Source organism: Neophocaena asiaeorientalis, unplaced genomic scaffold (assembly GCF_003031525.2).
Source record: "Neophocaena asiaeorientalis asiaeorientalis breed wild unplaced genomic scaffold, Neophocaena_asiaeorientalis_V1.1 scaffold294, whole genome shotgun sequence".
NCBI classification, from domain to species: Eukaryota; Metazoa; Chordata; class Mammalia; order Artiodactyla; family Phocoenidae; genus Neophocaena; species Neophocaena asiaeorientalis.
The window spans coordinates 297,545-312,313 of record NW_020173945.1 but is presented as its reverse complement, the minus strand read 5'-3'; the positions used below and the strand labels follow the sequence as shown (position 1 = coordinate 312,313).

Sequence of the window (14,769 nt, the reverse complement as noted above, 5' to 3'; positions counted from 1 at the left end):
ATTTTCCCTCAGTACAGGCTGGCAGGGGACTGCTGGCTCAGACCGGATGGGTATGGCCCTGCAATTCTACACCATTCCCGCGTGCCTGCGGCTTCCTAAGAGCACAACCCCCGTTTCTCCTTCATCAGGAAAACTATCATCCTTGCCCAAAACTGCTTGTGCCTGGCCTCCCTCCCCCGCCCTCCATACCTAGCAGTCGTGCGAAGTCTCACTGGCCAGGCCTAGCTGCCAGAGGCTGGAAAACTGAGTTTGTGATGCTCTATCGTCTAGGGGAGGAAGGTGTGGCAGAAGGGCCTAGAGGAAGTTGGCTAGGTCCTCTCAGCCGATTTATAGGATCTGCCAATAAAGGACCCAGTTAACTATACAGAATGGTATGTGTTTTTAACTTTCACATAAATAACTCGGGGCTGTATGCACGGTGCAACTTTGTCTCACCAAGAGTTGTTTGCATTTGACAGGAGCTGACTGATGAACATGGGTCTCATTGTAGAGTTCCTTAGGTAGCTGGTGTGTCCCACCGTCCCACTGGGTGTTTGCTGCTAATACTCTTCAGCCACCATCCTTGTGCACATGTGCAGATCAACCTGCAGCCCCACCCAGAGGTGGCTTGGTCATGTCTTCAACTTCCATAATTATTGCCAAAGTCCTCTCCCAAATGCCTAATCCCATTTGTACTCCATCCAGCAATAACAAAAGGTCCCATTTCCCCACACCGCTGCCACTAGCCAGCACCACTGCTGTGGGTGTGACATGCACAGCACTGCAGTTCGCATGCCTTCCTGGGGGGACTGGCTTTTCAAGCACTCTCTCATGACACTGCTTTTTAATTTGCTGTATCACTGATGTGGGCATATTCTGTATGCCAATTCAATTATATGAATCAATCTAGTTTTATATAAATTGCAAGTAACTTCTTCCATCTGCGACTTGTTTAACTTTATGATATTTTATCGTACAGAAGATATATTTTAACATAGAAAAGTTGATGCTTTATTTTTGCTGGCTTCTATTACTTTTAAAGGAAAACCTAGGGTAGGTTTAAGACAATATTATGTTGTCTTAAATTTTTGCTTTCTGAGTTTGGGTCTATAAATCATCTGGAAATGTTTCGCAGGGGCATTAAGGGAATTGATCAGAGACCTGATTTTACAATTGTATGGCTTCCCCCAGGACCTGTACCGAAGGGCACATCCCTTTCAACTGTGTCAGTGGGACTCAAGTCTTCCGGCAGCAACGATCTTTATCACTTGGCAGGAAATAACTTTACTGTCTATTCCACGGGAGCCGCCAAACAGTGTGAGAGCACGCTTCCCAGAAGCCTCTGGTGCAGGTTGATTTCCGGGACTGCTCAGCAGCACCTCCGCCCATGGTGCCCAGGGTGGTGCCTGCTTGTTTCTTGGGCTTGGAGATAATTCCTCCTTCTTGACCCTCTGCTGGGCTCTGCTCCAGGCCTTGCTGGGTCCCTCCCCATCCTGGTCCAGCAGGCCCTGATGTGGAAAGGGTGAGGGTAGAGGGTGTGGTGTCACTTCCTCTCTGAAACCACCACCCCCCCCGCCCCGGATTACCTCCTGGCTGTGAACACTCCCTGTGCGCTGCATGGGCACCAGCACTGCCCCCACTGGCGGTCACCCTCCCTCACCATGATGCATATCATGGTCACTGGTAGATGCCTCCTGTCCCTTTAAGAGCGGGGTCCCTGGAAGCAGAGTCCAGACAGCAGCTGGGCTCCTCTGGTTACCCCAGCACAGTGCCTGGCAATGAACACACCATCCGCATGGGTGGAACTGTGGAACTGAAATGCGATGAAGACACAAAGGGGGCTCCAGATCCTCTGGGCTGAGAGGAGCTGCCGGACGTACACACACTCGGGGGAAGCGGGGGTGAAGTTGCCCTTTGTTCCACTGTCTTGGCTCTGGGGCGACATCACCTTACGGTCAGGAATCTGCTCTCCAAATGGCAAGGGAGGTTTATTTCAATGGGAGGAAAGAAAGGGACACTGATTATTTAAGAACAATGCTTTTCTTACAAACTAAATTAAAAGTGGTTTGCATCGCCGTGGTGGGGTTGGCACGCTGGGGAGAGGCAGGTACATTCTGTATTCAGACCACCTAGGAAATTCCTTAGGGTGAAGCCAAAAGCCAGTGATGACTACAGGTATCCAAGATTTTGAGTCTCCAGGGATGCCCTCCGGACCCCAGGATCCAAGTCCAGCTGTAGCTCCTGGAGAGCTGAGAGCGAGCTTAATCAGGAGAGGATGGGGACCCTCGAGGCCAGGCCCGCGCCCTCCGCCTGCCCTGGGCAGTGTGTGCTGATGAAAGCCCTGCCCGGGGAGCTGACTGCGGGGCGAGGGGCTCACAGGGGCTCTGGACTTCACCCTGCTGTGTGTGAATTCAGAAGGTGGCAGGTGCAGCCACGTCTCCACACACATCTCCCATCTCTGGGGGCTTCCGTTACGTCAACAGGGACAGAAAGACCACCCACAGGACCCAACTGCTGTGTGGATCGGCCATAGGAGTCAGGGTGAGTTATTTCATCAAAGTGTGTGGCAGGGAGGGGGCAGAGAGCACAGGGAGCCCTCAGAGCTGTCTTGCTGGAAAGCCCACCGCACGTCCGTTCATCCACCTCTCTGTGCCCTGGCTACACCTTTACCCCCAGAGACAACCAGGGTCAGCTGCCTCTCCCCTCAGGCGGTTTCCCTAAGCTCCCAAATGAGCTTAGTGGACTAATTTTTGACTCATACTTGAGTCTCCATGACTTACAATTCCGTAATGTAGGAAAGTCCAGCTTTTTCAGGTAACGTGCAGACATCTGCTTCATAATGATTCCTGAAATGAGAGCCAGGAAATGTTCATCACATGAATATTAGGTCAGTGAGAGATTTGGTTTCACCTTATGAGGGTCCCTGTTGAGGGTTTAGTTGAGGATGCTTAGTTGAGAATAGGGCATGTAGGAAGTTCCTTGGGACACACAGACAGGGACTTCCACCTGAACCCAGGTCCCAACACCTGTCCCCCTGCTCCAGGTCTGGGTCTGACCTGATGGCCTTCAAGCTCCCTCCTGCATCAGGAAACACTTGCCTGCTCACCTGCCAGGTTACATGCAGCGGTTCTGATCCTTGACAAGTTATTTTTAACATAGGTCATTGTTTCTAGCAAGAAGCTGTAGAGAACGGCAGGCTTTCTCTGAGTCTGCAAAAAACAAGTGGCACCCAGAGCCATGGAGGATGAGATCCTGGAGACCAGCTGCTCACAAAGAGCAGCCCCATCTGTCTGAGGCTGAAGGGTCTGCCCAGAGAGGGCAAGGGCACATATCAAAGTCACACAGCAGATTTGTAGTTGAGCAACTTAAGGACCTTCAGTCTTCAGTTATTCTTCTCTGGCCCAGAGAGATTACATTTGCTCACAACCTGCACTGTCCAATATGGTAGCCGCTGACCACACCTGGTCCTTGAGCACCTGAAATGTGGCTAGTCTGAATTAAGTGTGAAGTGCCTCCTGGATATTGAAGACACTACCCCAAAAAGGTAAACTATGACATTTATAATTTTATATTGATTGCATGTTGAAATGATGATGATTTGGATCTACTGGGTTAAATAAAATCTACTATGAAATTTGGTTTCACCTCTTTTCACAGTTTTCAACAGAAATCTTAAAAATGGGTATGTATGTGGTTTGCATTCTTCTTTCTGCTGGACAGAGCTGGTCTCAACACCTCACATCCAGAAGGTGAACGCAAGGTCACAGGATGAAGCCCCAAGCCCCCGGGGGCTACCTCCCATGGGGCCATCCCCCCTCAGCTTCCTTACCAAGACAGAGCACAGGGTTATCTGGAAACTGGTCATGTCCTTGGGGGCAATGGCATCACTTTGGTCCGAGGAGCTCTCCAGGGCCTTCCAGCCCCAGAAGTGCACACACTGAAACATGGTAGCCACACAGGCCTAGAGGGACACAGGACAGAACAGCAGGGGAGGTGTCACGCAGACCCAGGGGGTTCACACAAGGGGTGGGGCTGCCAGGACTGGCGTTCCGTCAGTAAACTCGAGGGCGGCCCCCAAAAGCCTCAGAGAGCCAAAGAAGGGCAGGCTGGCGGGCCCTGGGAGGATGCCTGGGACCCAAGCCCACCAGCCCATGTCACGCCTGTGTGCATAGTTACTAAAACCCCTTGGGAGCAGGTGCAGCCACACTCGCCCCCTCAGCCATTGGCCAGCACCTTGGTGCCCTCAGCAGCCCCGCCGGGGACCTGCCCCTCCAGGAGACTGGGGGTCAGGGGCCTGGCTGCGATTGCCACGATGGGAGTGAGCTCTCTCATCCCCCCAGATCCCCTCCACCAGTTCTGCCTGTCCCTGTGCCCTGCAGCAACCAGGCCCCCCGGTCTCTGGCCTCCGGTGGGGTTAGGCCACAGGAAGATGCTGATTGGAGGGCCGGGAGGGAGGCTGGGGTGTCTATTCCCCCGGGAGTAGGACGGGCAGCACCCGCTGGGGCCCCAAGCCGTGTTGGTCTCTCCTCTCTGTGGCCCCTTCATTAAGCCCTCTCGGTCACCTTTCTGGGCGTGCTGTCACTTCCTACCTCAATCCCCACCTCTACGTGGAAGCCTCAGCTCTCAGCAGCAAGATTGAGGGGACTAAGCTTGTGGCCCCAGAACCGGGGTTAAGACAGTAGTTGAACACGCTCTGTTGAGGATGCCTCGTTTGGGGCCAGCTGTATCCCCACGGCTCCTGAGGGGCGGCAGGACCACCCCTCATCTCAGCCACCATCCCCTCCCCAGTCCACAGATGGAGACAGGGAGCAGGGAAGACAGAGGTCAGGGTCATGGGCGGCACAGGGGGTGAGGGGCTCCGTACACGTGTGTCCCCAGGCAGCCAGTGTTAGCCTGAGAGGCGGGAGCTAAGCGAGGGGGTGTGGGCCTCCCCCAACCCCAAAGCAACAGAGCAGCCAGGCCTCGGAGAAGGGGGAGAAAAGGGGTGCGAAAGCTAGGCACCCTCCAGTCCTCCCGGCGACCTCAGCACGAGCCTGCCCCACAGGGAGCCAGAGAGGACAGATTTAAGGGGAGTGTTAAACCTGACCGAGTCATAATTCCCAAAAGGGAAAGCAACTTATAGAATCTGGTAAAAGAAAGGGCAGCTGGTGAAGGCCCCTGGAGAAGAAGGAAACTCCACCATGCTTCCCCCCCGCCCCAGAGCCCAGATTCCTCAAGAAGCCGGTTTGTGGGTCATCTCAACTGGTGCCTTTCCCAGCCTGGCACGAGGAACCAGCAGATCATGGCCTTTGGGGTCTTGGGAAGACTGAGCGAGGAAGGGGACACCCCAGCTAGCCGGGCTGGCAGCCCCAAAGCGTGTGTTCCTTTTGGGGACAGCAGGCCCTGGACATTATACACAAAGCCCAGGTGTGTCTCACCTGGGCTGCATTGGAGCAGGGATCCTGGCAGTGCAGCATGAGGGGGACCCAGGCTTTCTTCACTTCCTCTTTGAAGAAATGCTTCTTGGAAATCCTGACCACCTTTGCCAGCTTCCCGAAGAGGACGAAGGCTTTTAAATGCAGTAGCTCGCTCTCCTGCAGCGGAGGTGGACAATTTCTGAAACTTGGGAAGCAGGAAGCCCAACAAAACCACAGCCATTAAGAGGTGGACCCTCTTAAATGCCTCGGGCCCTGCGAAGCCTTCTGGGTCATTCCATCAGGATGGAGTCTCTCGCAGGGCTCTCGGGACTGGGCGTTATTCTGGTGTTTGTGATCTTCTCTTCCCTAGATGAGGGCTGCGCTGGATCTGATTGCCCACCGCCGCCTAGCGGAGTCCCCAGCTCGCATGCCACAGCTGTCCAAAGAGCATTTGTGGCTGCGAGGAATTAAAATCGGGGAGAAGGGTCCCATGGGCTCTAGAACAAGATCTTTTATTTTTTATCGGATGCCATGATCAGCCAATCGAAACATCAGCAACAAGTCAGACCTTGTACCCCTTTTTGTTCCAGGGTGCGTCTCTTCTTTAGGGGATTAGAAGTGGCCACTCGTCCACTCAGTAGCCATTTCTGAGGGGCCCCCATGAGGGCCAGGGCTGAGCAAGGCTCCAGTGCGGACTCACGTGGTCAAAGAAGGCTCTGCACCGCTCGGGGATGGCATGGAAGTCGGACCCCACGTCCCCTTCCCGCAGCTCAGCCAGGACCTTGGCCAGGGTCTCCATGCCCTTGGAGGTCATGCTGGTGCTCACAGGCCCCCTCAGGGAGGGAGCACAGGCACTTCTCCAGTAAAAGCTTCGGGTACTGCCTCACCTGGGGGGCACGGGAGACATCAGCCCGAGCCTGGTTCCCCGGGACACACCGGCATCGGCCCCTCAGACCTTCTTGGGGGCACGGAGGGCCATGTTGCCGAGGGCGCGCAGGGAAAGCACCCGCAGGGCCTCGTCCTGGTCCACGCCCTTCTCCAGCATCAGCACTGCCGGCTTCAGCATCTTCTCCTGGTACAGGATCGGGACACTCATGAACTGGAAAGGAGAACTTCTTACAATCACCCCTCAGAGAGGCCCATTTCTCAGCCACAAAACAGGACGTGTGATGACATTCAGTGCGCGGAATTGTCTCTCTGTGAACAGGAGAGGATTCTGAGCCCCAACTCCCAGGACCAGCTCTGGGCTCCTCCGCCTGCCAGCTGTGGGGCCCTGGCAAGTGCCTCAACCCCTCTGAGCCTCAGTTTCCCCATCTGTAAAAAGAGGGCGACACCAGTACCTGCCTCATAGGGTCGCCGTGAGGATCCGATGAGGAAATACGTGGGAAATCCTAGGTGAGTGTGACCTATATTAATATACTCATCCGTCATTTATTTCTTCAGTTAACATGATGGGAATGGCCACTGAGCACAAGAGCCATGCCCACTGTTTGAGCAGAAAAGCACAAGAAGCATGGATTCCACTCACCTGGGACTCAGAGAGTCACTACTGTCCTAGCACCCGAAATGCCAGGGACTCAGGCCTACAGGGAGCCCTCTGGCATGCGTGTGTGCATGCGTGTCTTGTGTGTGCACGCACACATATGAGTGTGTTTTATTAAAACGTAAGAAAGCTTAAAACCAAATTGGTGGCCCCAGAGTTGAAAATTGATTCTCTGGCCCTTTACAGAGCATGTCTGCCATCCCCTGCAGCAGGCCAAAGGTTGGTTCTTACGACATACTGGGCATCAGGCAGCCAAGAAAATTTCTCCTAAAAGGTTTCTGGCCAGGACCCCATAAGTGCCCCAGCTGCATGGAAGGGTAGCTGGGCCCCAGTGGCTCTGACTCCCTTCCCGGCCTTCCTGCCTGGCAAAGCCTGGTTCACCGCTCAGAGCCCTCCTGTAAGGCCTTCCCCAGGGAAGACCTCCTCTGGCCCCCGGGTGTTGCTGGCACTCACCACGTCACACATCCCTTGGTTGCCATGCTTGAGGGCACAGGCCGGGTCTCAGCCCTTCTTTCCCCACAGTGCCCACCCCGAATTATCCACGTGATGAACGAATGAAGGAGTGAATGACTGAACGAACACACAAATGATGGATGTTCGCCTGCCCAACCGCCCCTCCCCCCGACCGCTGACTCAGAGCCTGTGGGCCTGCCCTGAGATAAGCCCCCAGGACAGCCCCACCCTAACCCGGCCCGCTCCGCCCCCCAGCCCTCCGCGCCGGCACCGTGGCCTCACTTCCACGCAGACCGCCATGCTGCTGATGCGATAGCTCAGGGCCTCCGAGGCCACGCCCCTGAGCACCAGCTCCGACAGCCTCTGCCGGTAGCCCTCGGCGTTCTGCACGCACAGCCTGCAGGGACAGCACCGCAGTGGGGACTTCTCAGCTACTGCCGGGCACAGCTGCTCCGCAGCAGGGTGCCCAGGGGGCAGAGCTCCTAGGCCAGGGGGTCACTGAAGTACTGACTCTCCATCTGCTTTTCATAAAATGGCACCAGAATGAGGGCCACTCAGGAGAGCTCAGGACCCGGGAAGGAGCTCCCAGTCCTGCCATCCTGGCCCAGCTCAGAAGCCCCGTGTGGCCTCGGGCATCCCCACCCACCTCGGACCTCACTTTCTTGCCTTGGAGCAGGAAGGGCTGGAAGAAAAGATTCCCTCTGCCCTGCACCCTCCTGCCACCCAGAGCCTGGGATGCAGGTCAACGTGGCAACCCCCCGGAGCGAGGCATGCAGCCACGACCCATATCTTCCATCAAGGACATGGAGCCCCGCGGAGCCGGGTGCCCACCTGGCCAGCAGGCTCACTCCCTGCAGGAATGTGGAGCTGCTCTCCAGGAGTGTCCACACGCCCTGCTCTTCCAGGGTGCGAAGCAGCAGCTCGCTGTTGAGTTTCCGGAACAAAAGCTGCATGGATTTGATCGTGATCCTGGAAGAAGGCAGGGCCCCATCAGGACACGGCTTCCCTGCCGGGAGCACCCACAGAACCTCAGACAGGTAAGCTCCGCACCCAGGTCTGTGAAGGGGCATCCAATATACGCAGGGCCTCGGTCAAGGGGCCAAGAGCAATCTTGTGAGACGGTGGTCTGCAAACTCTGAAAACCACACCATGCTGGACTCATGGGAAGGAAGATCGTAAGATCAGCTTCCAGAAAGTTCTCCCCACCAGGAGGGGAAGATGAGGGCCTCTGGGTGGAGGTGATGCTTGGAGTTCAGTGACTTCTAAGAGGCTGCGTCCAGCCCAGGCCCTCTGCCTTACACCCCACGCATGCCCCCACCCTCAAGAGCACCTTTGCAGGTTGATCTCCTCAGGGAGGGTCCCCGTGTGGACGAGTCTCCACATCTCCAGGACGGGCGACATGGCCTCCGGCCCCTGGCTGCTGCCGAGCTGCAGCAGGAGGGTGTGGATGAGGTCCGGGAAGAGGTCCAGGAGCTTGTCATCCTGGTCCATCTTCTCAGTAAGAAGGTGGATGGTGCACAGGGTCTGCAGATAGAAGGGTGGGAGGCATGAAGACTCCTACTGAGGGGCCAAGGAGGGCCCGCCCCGTGACTCACCATCAGAGGGTCCACGGCGGCCAGGTGCCAGATGTCAGCCTTGGAGGTGGTGTCGGCCCTGGGCGTGAACCTCGACTGCAGCTGACCCATCAGTGCATGTAGCATCATCCGGGCAAAGGGCAAGTTCTCAGCCACAGTCAGCCACACCTCCGTCAGGCGGCTAGCCAAAGACAGGGGACAAGGACTGTGGGTTTGGGGCCATGTGCCCTGGCAGGTCAGAGCCCCTGTGGACTCCCAGGCGGCCCCCTGAGTAGGGGCTGGACTCTGAAGACTGGATCTCAAGGAGGTGGAAAGAGCCGCCAAAGACTGCACAACCAGAAGCCTGGTCCCGACTCCACGCTCAGAGACACGTCTCCGCCCACGGCACTCCCGGGAAAGCCACAGCCCCTCTCTGGAGCCCCAGCTCTGCTGCTAGGTGACCCCGGGAGTCCCCACCGGACCTGTTGTGTGATGGCTTTGTGGACACGTCCGGTCATAGCCTCCCAGTGCCCAGGTGTGTCAGGCGGGCACCAGGCAGCTTGCTGGTGTGCATCCTGCCAACATTTGTGTGGAAGGCGCCTTCATCTCCATTTCCATAGAAGAGGAAATGAGGCCCGCAGAGGTCAGGTAACATGCCAGGCTACAGCTTGAAGCCGGCTTCCCGATCCCCAAGTCCAAGCACACGGCCCTGCTGAGAAGGGAAGGGCTCCCGGCATAGTGATGCAATGAGCCTCTGTGCACAGGTACAGGCAGGTGGGGTCTGGTGGGCTCTGAACGGCTAAAACCGTGAGTCCAGCAGGATCAACCTGCCTGTTTGAATCCACAAAACCAAATACACGAGTGCGGAGGTGAGTTTTGTTGAGGGGGGAAGGGGAGATGCAGCTGGGGCCTGGTGGCAGGAATTGAATGGAAGGGTGGGCACAACATGCTCGTTCACAACAACTTCTCAGAAAGAAAACATAGGAGTGTAAGGAAACAAGAAAGTGGGGACCTCAGTCCTGTAACTCAAGAAACAGCCACGTGAGCTTGAAGGAGGACCTGGGCTCCAGAAAGGAACGCAGCCCGGCCAGCACCTCGACTCGGGCTTGAGACCCTGAGCAAAGGCCCCAGCTCAGCTGAGCCCAGGCTTCTGACCGCACAAACCAGGAGATGATAAACGGCTGTTAACAGTTCCAAGCTCCCAAGTTGGTGGCAGTTTGTTACACTGTGATAGCTAACCAATACAGTGGAAGCCAGCCAGCCGGAGGCCCCACTCAGCACTGCTATGAGAGGGGCTAACCCTCCTTCAATCAAGCCACCTGCTGCACTGCCATCCTACCCGGACCCGGGGCAGGGCTGACCTTATGAGAGGCAGCTCCACGGCAGAGCCAGGCCTGCATTTCACACAGGGCAGCCTGGGAGATTCTGGATCTGACACCTGTGCTCGAAACTTTTTTCTCTGCTCACAGCATCTTCTGTGCCATCTGCCACGTCTCTCTCCACCAAGTCTCAAGGCTGCCCTTTGCTCCCTGGTCTCTGCTGCTCTGGGGACGCCTGCCCACCCCGTTATGGGCCCTCCCCAGGGAATTCCAGTTCCATCCCAGCACATTCACTCCCCAGACTGGTGAGATCCTACCAGCTGCCTGTGCGGGGCTGTGACAGAGACACGGGGACTGGGCACTGTTCATCAAAATGACGCAAGAAGGAGGGTTTGCACTGCTTTACTGTGAGGCCACCTGAGGGGCCTGAGGCTCTGTCATTTCATCCCTTGGGCACCTGGACTAGTCACTCCCCTCTCAGGGCCCCATTTGGAAAGGAGGAAAGACAGAGCAGAGCTTCTCCAGTGGCCTGCTCGGGCCTTGGGGCCCATGTCCTGTGGTCTATCCGGCCCGGAGCTCTGTCCTCTTCAGGGAGGAAAGGGCTGCAGAGGGGAGAGCCCAGAGCCGGTGACCAGGACATGTAAGACGCTATGGGATCCGAACTCCAGCTTGATGGGATGGGGCTGTAATGCTGAGCCTCCGGGTCCGAGGTTCCGAGAGGCTGCACCTCCCACGGAGATGCAAGGAGAGGGTCTGACCCACCCCAGGGTCGGACGGGCCCCGGTCTTCTGGGACACGCCGGCGGTGGCGAGTCGGGCACAGTCTGGGTGACCCCACACCCAGGGCACCCACCTCTCCATGGGCAGGGGCTGCCGCAGGAGGGACATGAGGCCGGTCTCCTGGTGGTAGTGCGCCAGCAGAAGGATGCCCTCGATGAGGGGGTGCCGCACCTCCGGGTGATCCACTACCGGCAGGTGGACCAGGATGGCGCCCAGGATCTCCGCCACCTGGGAAGGGGTGGGGCATCACCGGGCAGCCCGGCCCTCATGGACTTCCTGCCCTCACCCCACTGTACACCCCTTCTCTTGCCCAAGCGGACGCTGGGTAGGTTAAACCTTCAGCACCCATTCCAATGCATCCTCTCTGGTCCCTTCCAGGATTTTATCCGATTTTCAGGAGGGGCTGTGCTCCAGGAGAGCGAGCCTCAGGCCTCCAGCCCATCGTCCACTTACTGACCGAGTCACCTTCAACATATTCTTTCTTGTTCTAGAACCCTACTTCCTCCTCCTCTTTACAACCATGGACTTGGGGGGTGGGGCTGGAGAACCCTGAACACACGAGGCTGGGCCCCTGCCCGGCCCTCTAGGTTGGGTGCACCAGGCAGCCGCAGGCCCCAGGTGACCCGGCCACAGCCCTGTCACTGTGTCCTCCAGCTCCTTGGCCCACATCTGGAGGAAGGTGCCTATCCAGGTGATGGAGGCCTTGTCATGCTGGAGGTTCACGGCCCCGATGTTCTCACAGAGCTTCTGGACGAGCGAGGCCACCTCATCGCAGCTAAACTGCAAGCACGCGACCTACAACCAGAGCAGGCTGTTCCCGGTGTCCGATAACCAAGCCCAAGGACTCCCCTGCCTGCCAGTCTCCGCTCTTCCGTTCCATGTCACAGCCCCAGCCCAGCTGCATCCTCTCTCAAAGCGCTGCCCCAGCGTCCTCCCCGCCGCCCAGCCGCCCAGCCTCTCGCGTCTCAGTCACAGGCCTGCTTGAATGCCACTCAGCGTCAAGGCCACAGGGATGCACGCCAACACCTCCCTTTCCTCGTCCCCTGCCCCCACCCCACTGAACTCCACGCAGGAAGCTTCTCCCCAGATCCTCGCTGTCCTGACTGTACAGCCCTGCAGCCTTCCCTCGGGGTGTGCCCTGCGCCTCGCTGCCGATGCACAAGCCTTCCACTGCACAGAGCCCCCTCTGGCCCCTGAGGCAGAAGAGACCTCATCGCTCTGCAACCCTGAGAGTTTGGATGGCTCTGGACACTTTCAGTCAGCAGTGTGCCATCAGCCTGCCCGTGTGCTGACACCTGTGGGCAGGGTCTCGTGTTCGAGTCTTTCTGGGGCCCCCTCAGTGTAGCACATGCTAGGGACAACGAGAACACAGCTTGGGTCCTTTAAGCACCTACCGTATGCCAGGCACCACAGTAGGGATCTTACACATCACAGGCCATTTAAATACATATGGCGTGAGGTGGACCAAGGGCCGTGGAAGCCATGACCCCCAGAAGAGGATGGGGGCTGAGCAGCCAGGCTGAGCAAGGTCCCACACCCCAGTGATGGCCCAGGCCCCCAGAGACTACGGCCCACACAACCTTCCCTCGTCACCTTGGCGATTCTGGAAGACGCGCTGAAAATCTTCTCCACGTCCGAGCCCTGCAGCTCCGCCTTACATTTCACAAGCTCCAACGCCTTGGAAGCGCCCCAGGAGAAGCAGTTCTGGCTTGCTGGTGGGAATACAATTTCAGACACGATCGGTCAGGACAAAGGGTCCCCGTCGTGGTGGCCTCCTGCCCCAGCCCTCGGGGCGCCCTGGTTCCACAGGCCTGGACCACCCTCCAGCATCTGGACATCCTAACCCATTGCCTCGCCCCTCTGTGCACAGCTCAGGGGGATGCTCTGCCAACTTCCAGCTGCCACTGCAGAGGTCAGCTCTCCCCATCTGAAGGTCTCCCCACTGCATCCCCCTCTGAGCTCATCGCTGGCCAGTTCTGCCACATCCTTGGTATCTGTGAGCTGACCCTGTCCCACTGGGGTCCCTCAGTGCCCAGCACATGCCCTCAGTGAGTCGAGGTGACCCAAGGAGCCTCTCCTTCCAGAAGCTTCCATGGCTTCCCAGTGAGCTGTGAACCCCCTCCGCCATACCTGCTGGTCACACTTGTTTGTCTACACAGAGAGACCACGCTCCCCTCCAGGACAGCCCCATAGCTGACACCCCTGGTGTCGGCGCCCTCTCCATACCATGAAAATCCAGGAGGCTGGAAAGGACTTCCATGGAGGCCAGGCGGGTTCTCCTGTGCGAGTCGCAGGTGCATGGGGCAATGAGTCTGACCAGAGTGCCAAACTGCCCCAGCTGCAGAGGGATCTGAGGGACGGGAGACCTCAAGGCTCACACGCTCTGTCCAGCCGAGCACACAGAGGCCAGTGCGACCAGTGGCCAGAGAGGGTGAACCCTGCTCTGAAAGCACCCCTGTCTGGGAAGCCCAAGCTTCCATCCCCAGGTCCCACAGCTGGGCCCCGGGAGGCCGAGCAGCCAAGATCTGAGGAGTCTGCCCAGGACGCACCCTGTCAGGCCGGGGCCAGGTGCTATGTCTGGGCACCCCTCTCGTTCCTATAAATGAGGCCTGGCTTCACATCTGGACTTCCCCGCTCACTAGCTGTGTGACATGGGTAGGTTCTTAGCCTCGGGTCCTCTTGTTCCTTATCTGTAAATCAGAGGTGATGATGGTGCCCCTTCTTTCAGGGAATGCCCTGAGAATTGCGACAGAGAATCCAGGTGATGCACTTGGCACAGGACCTGGCCTCAAATGTTACTTAGCACTAGTCTTGGCCCCAGCTTCGCTTTACTGGGCCTGGGTTCCACCTCAATGGTGCTCCAGGACTGGAGTCCTGCCCACCTTGCTCTCACTCTTCACCGGCCCCGAGATGCGAGTCCTGTCCCCCCACCCCAGCCCCAGGACACCATCGTCGTCCTGCCAACGCCATCCCTGATGACCAGACAGTCAAAGAGTATGAGGCCAACAGATGTAGGAAGAGAGGCCTCGTGGAGCTGTGTCACGTGCTCAACCAGCAAAAACCTTGTTGCTTTTCTAGATTTCACGATGTTAGTGGGATTTGTCAAGCTTTGTGAAATTTGTGATTTTGTAGTGATTTATTTTCTCATTCTAGTAAATACTCACTTTCCTAAGCAGTGTGGCATTCATAGCTGAGCCCCTTTTCCTTACAGAGTCCACACCCCGTGTGAACCTCAGGCCCCACAGAACCCGGAGCCACACCAAACCCGGCCCACCCTCTTCCTCAGCACCCCCGAGCCCCAGGGCCAGCATCTCCCAGGGCCTCTTTTGCCATTGCCAAGTGAGGCAGCCTCTTCCCAAGGGACTCTCTGGGGGGCAGAACTTGATTTCCAACGTGTTTCCTCTTCTGGGATACAGACAGGCATTTCCCTGGGGGTGTCAGGGCGGCAGGCTGGGGGGTCAGGGGCTCCTGGACTCACGCAGACACCGACGCTTTGGACGTAGATCTGCATGAGATGGAGGTGGAGGTTGATCGCCTTCTCCCGCTCCCATTCCTTCTCTGACAAGATCCACTTTTCCAGGAGCTGTGGGGAGAGCCCGGAACACAGAAGGGGACGTTAAAATCCTGAGGCCAGCCCTCTCCTGGCCACCACTGCTCTCCTTGTCTTTCCCACTCAGAGTGTGACTTTCAAAGCTCTGAGAGGTTCCAGAGACTTCTGTTTTCTTCCCAGCCCACCCCCACCCCCAC

The 14,769-nt window shown here is 57.3% G+C and overlaps 1 protein-coding gene across 1 annotated transcript in view; it reads right to left on the bottom strand.

Annotated features, from left to right (window-relative positions):
- Window positions 1-2,108: 2,108 nt before the first annotated feature.
- Window positions 2,109-14,769, bottom strand: part of MROH2A (maestro heat like repeat family member 2A) — a 37,248-nt gene continuing 24,587 nt past the window's right edge. Inside the window, 18 exon segments of the mRNA XM_024752781.1 lie at window positions 2,109-2,169; window positions 2,171-2,228; window positions 2,760-2,825; window positions 3,086-3,188; window positions 3,809-3,940; window positions 5,397-5,552; window positions 6,076-6,222; window positions 6,224-6,262; window positions 6,331-6,474; window positions 7,654-7,768; window positions 8,203-8,340; window positions 8,702-8,895; window positions 8,967-9,126; window positions 11,096-11,250; window positions 11,665-11,817; window positions 12,616-12,734; window positions 13,249-13,372; window positions 14,501-14,605. Coding sequence (XP_024608549.1) covers window positions 2,109-2,169; window positions 2,171-2,228; window positions 2,760-2,825; window positions 3,086-3,188; window positions 3,809-3,940; window positions 5,397-5,552; window positions 6,076-6,222; window positions 6,224-6,262; window positions 6,331-6,474; window positions 7,654-7,768; window positions 8,203-8,340; window positions 8,702-8,895; window positions 8,967-9,126; window positions 11,096-11,250; window positions 11,665-11,817; window positions 12,616-12,734; window positions 13,249-13,372; window positions 14,501-14,605 — 2,169 coding nt within the window.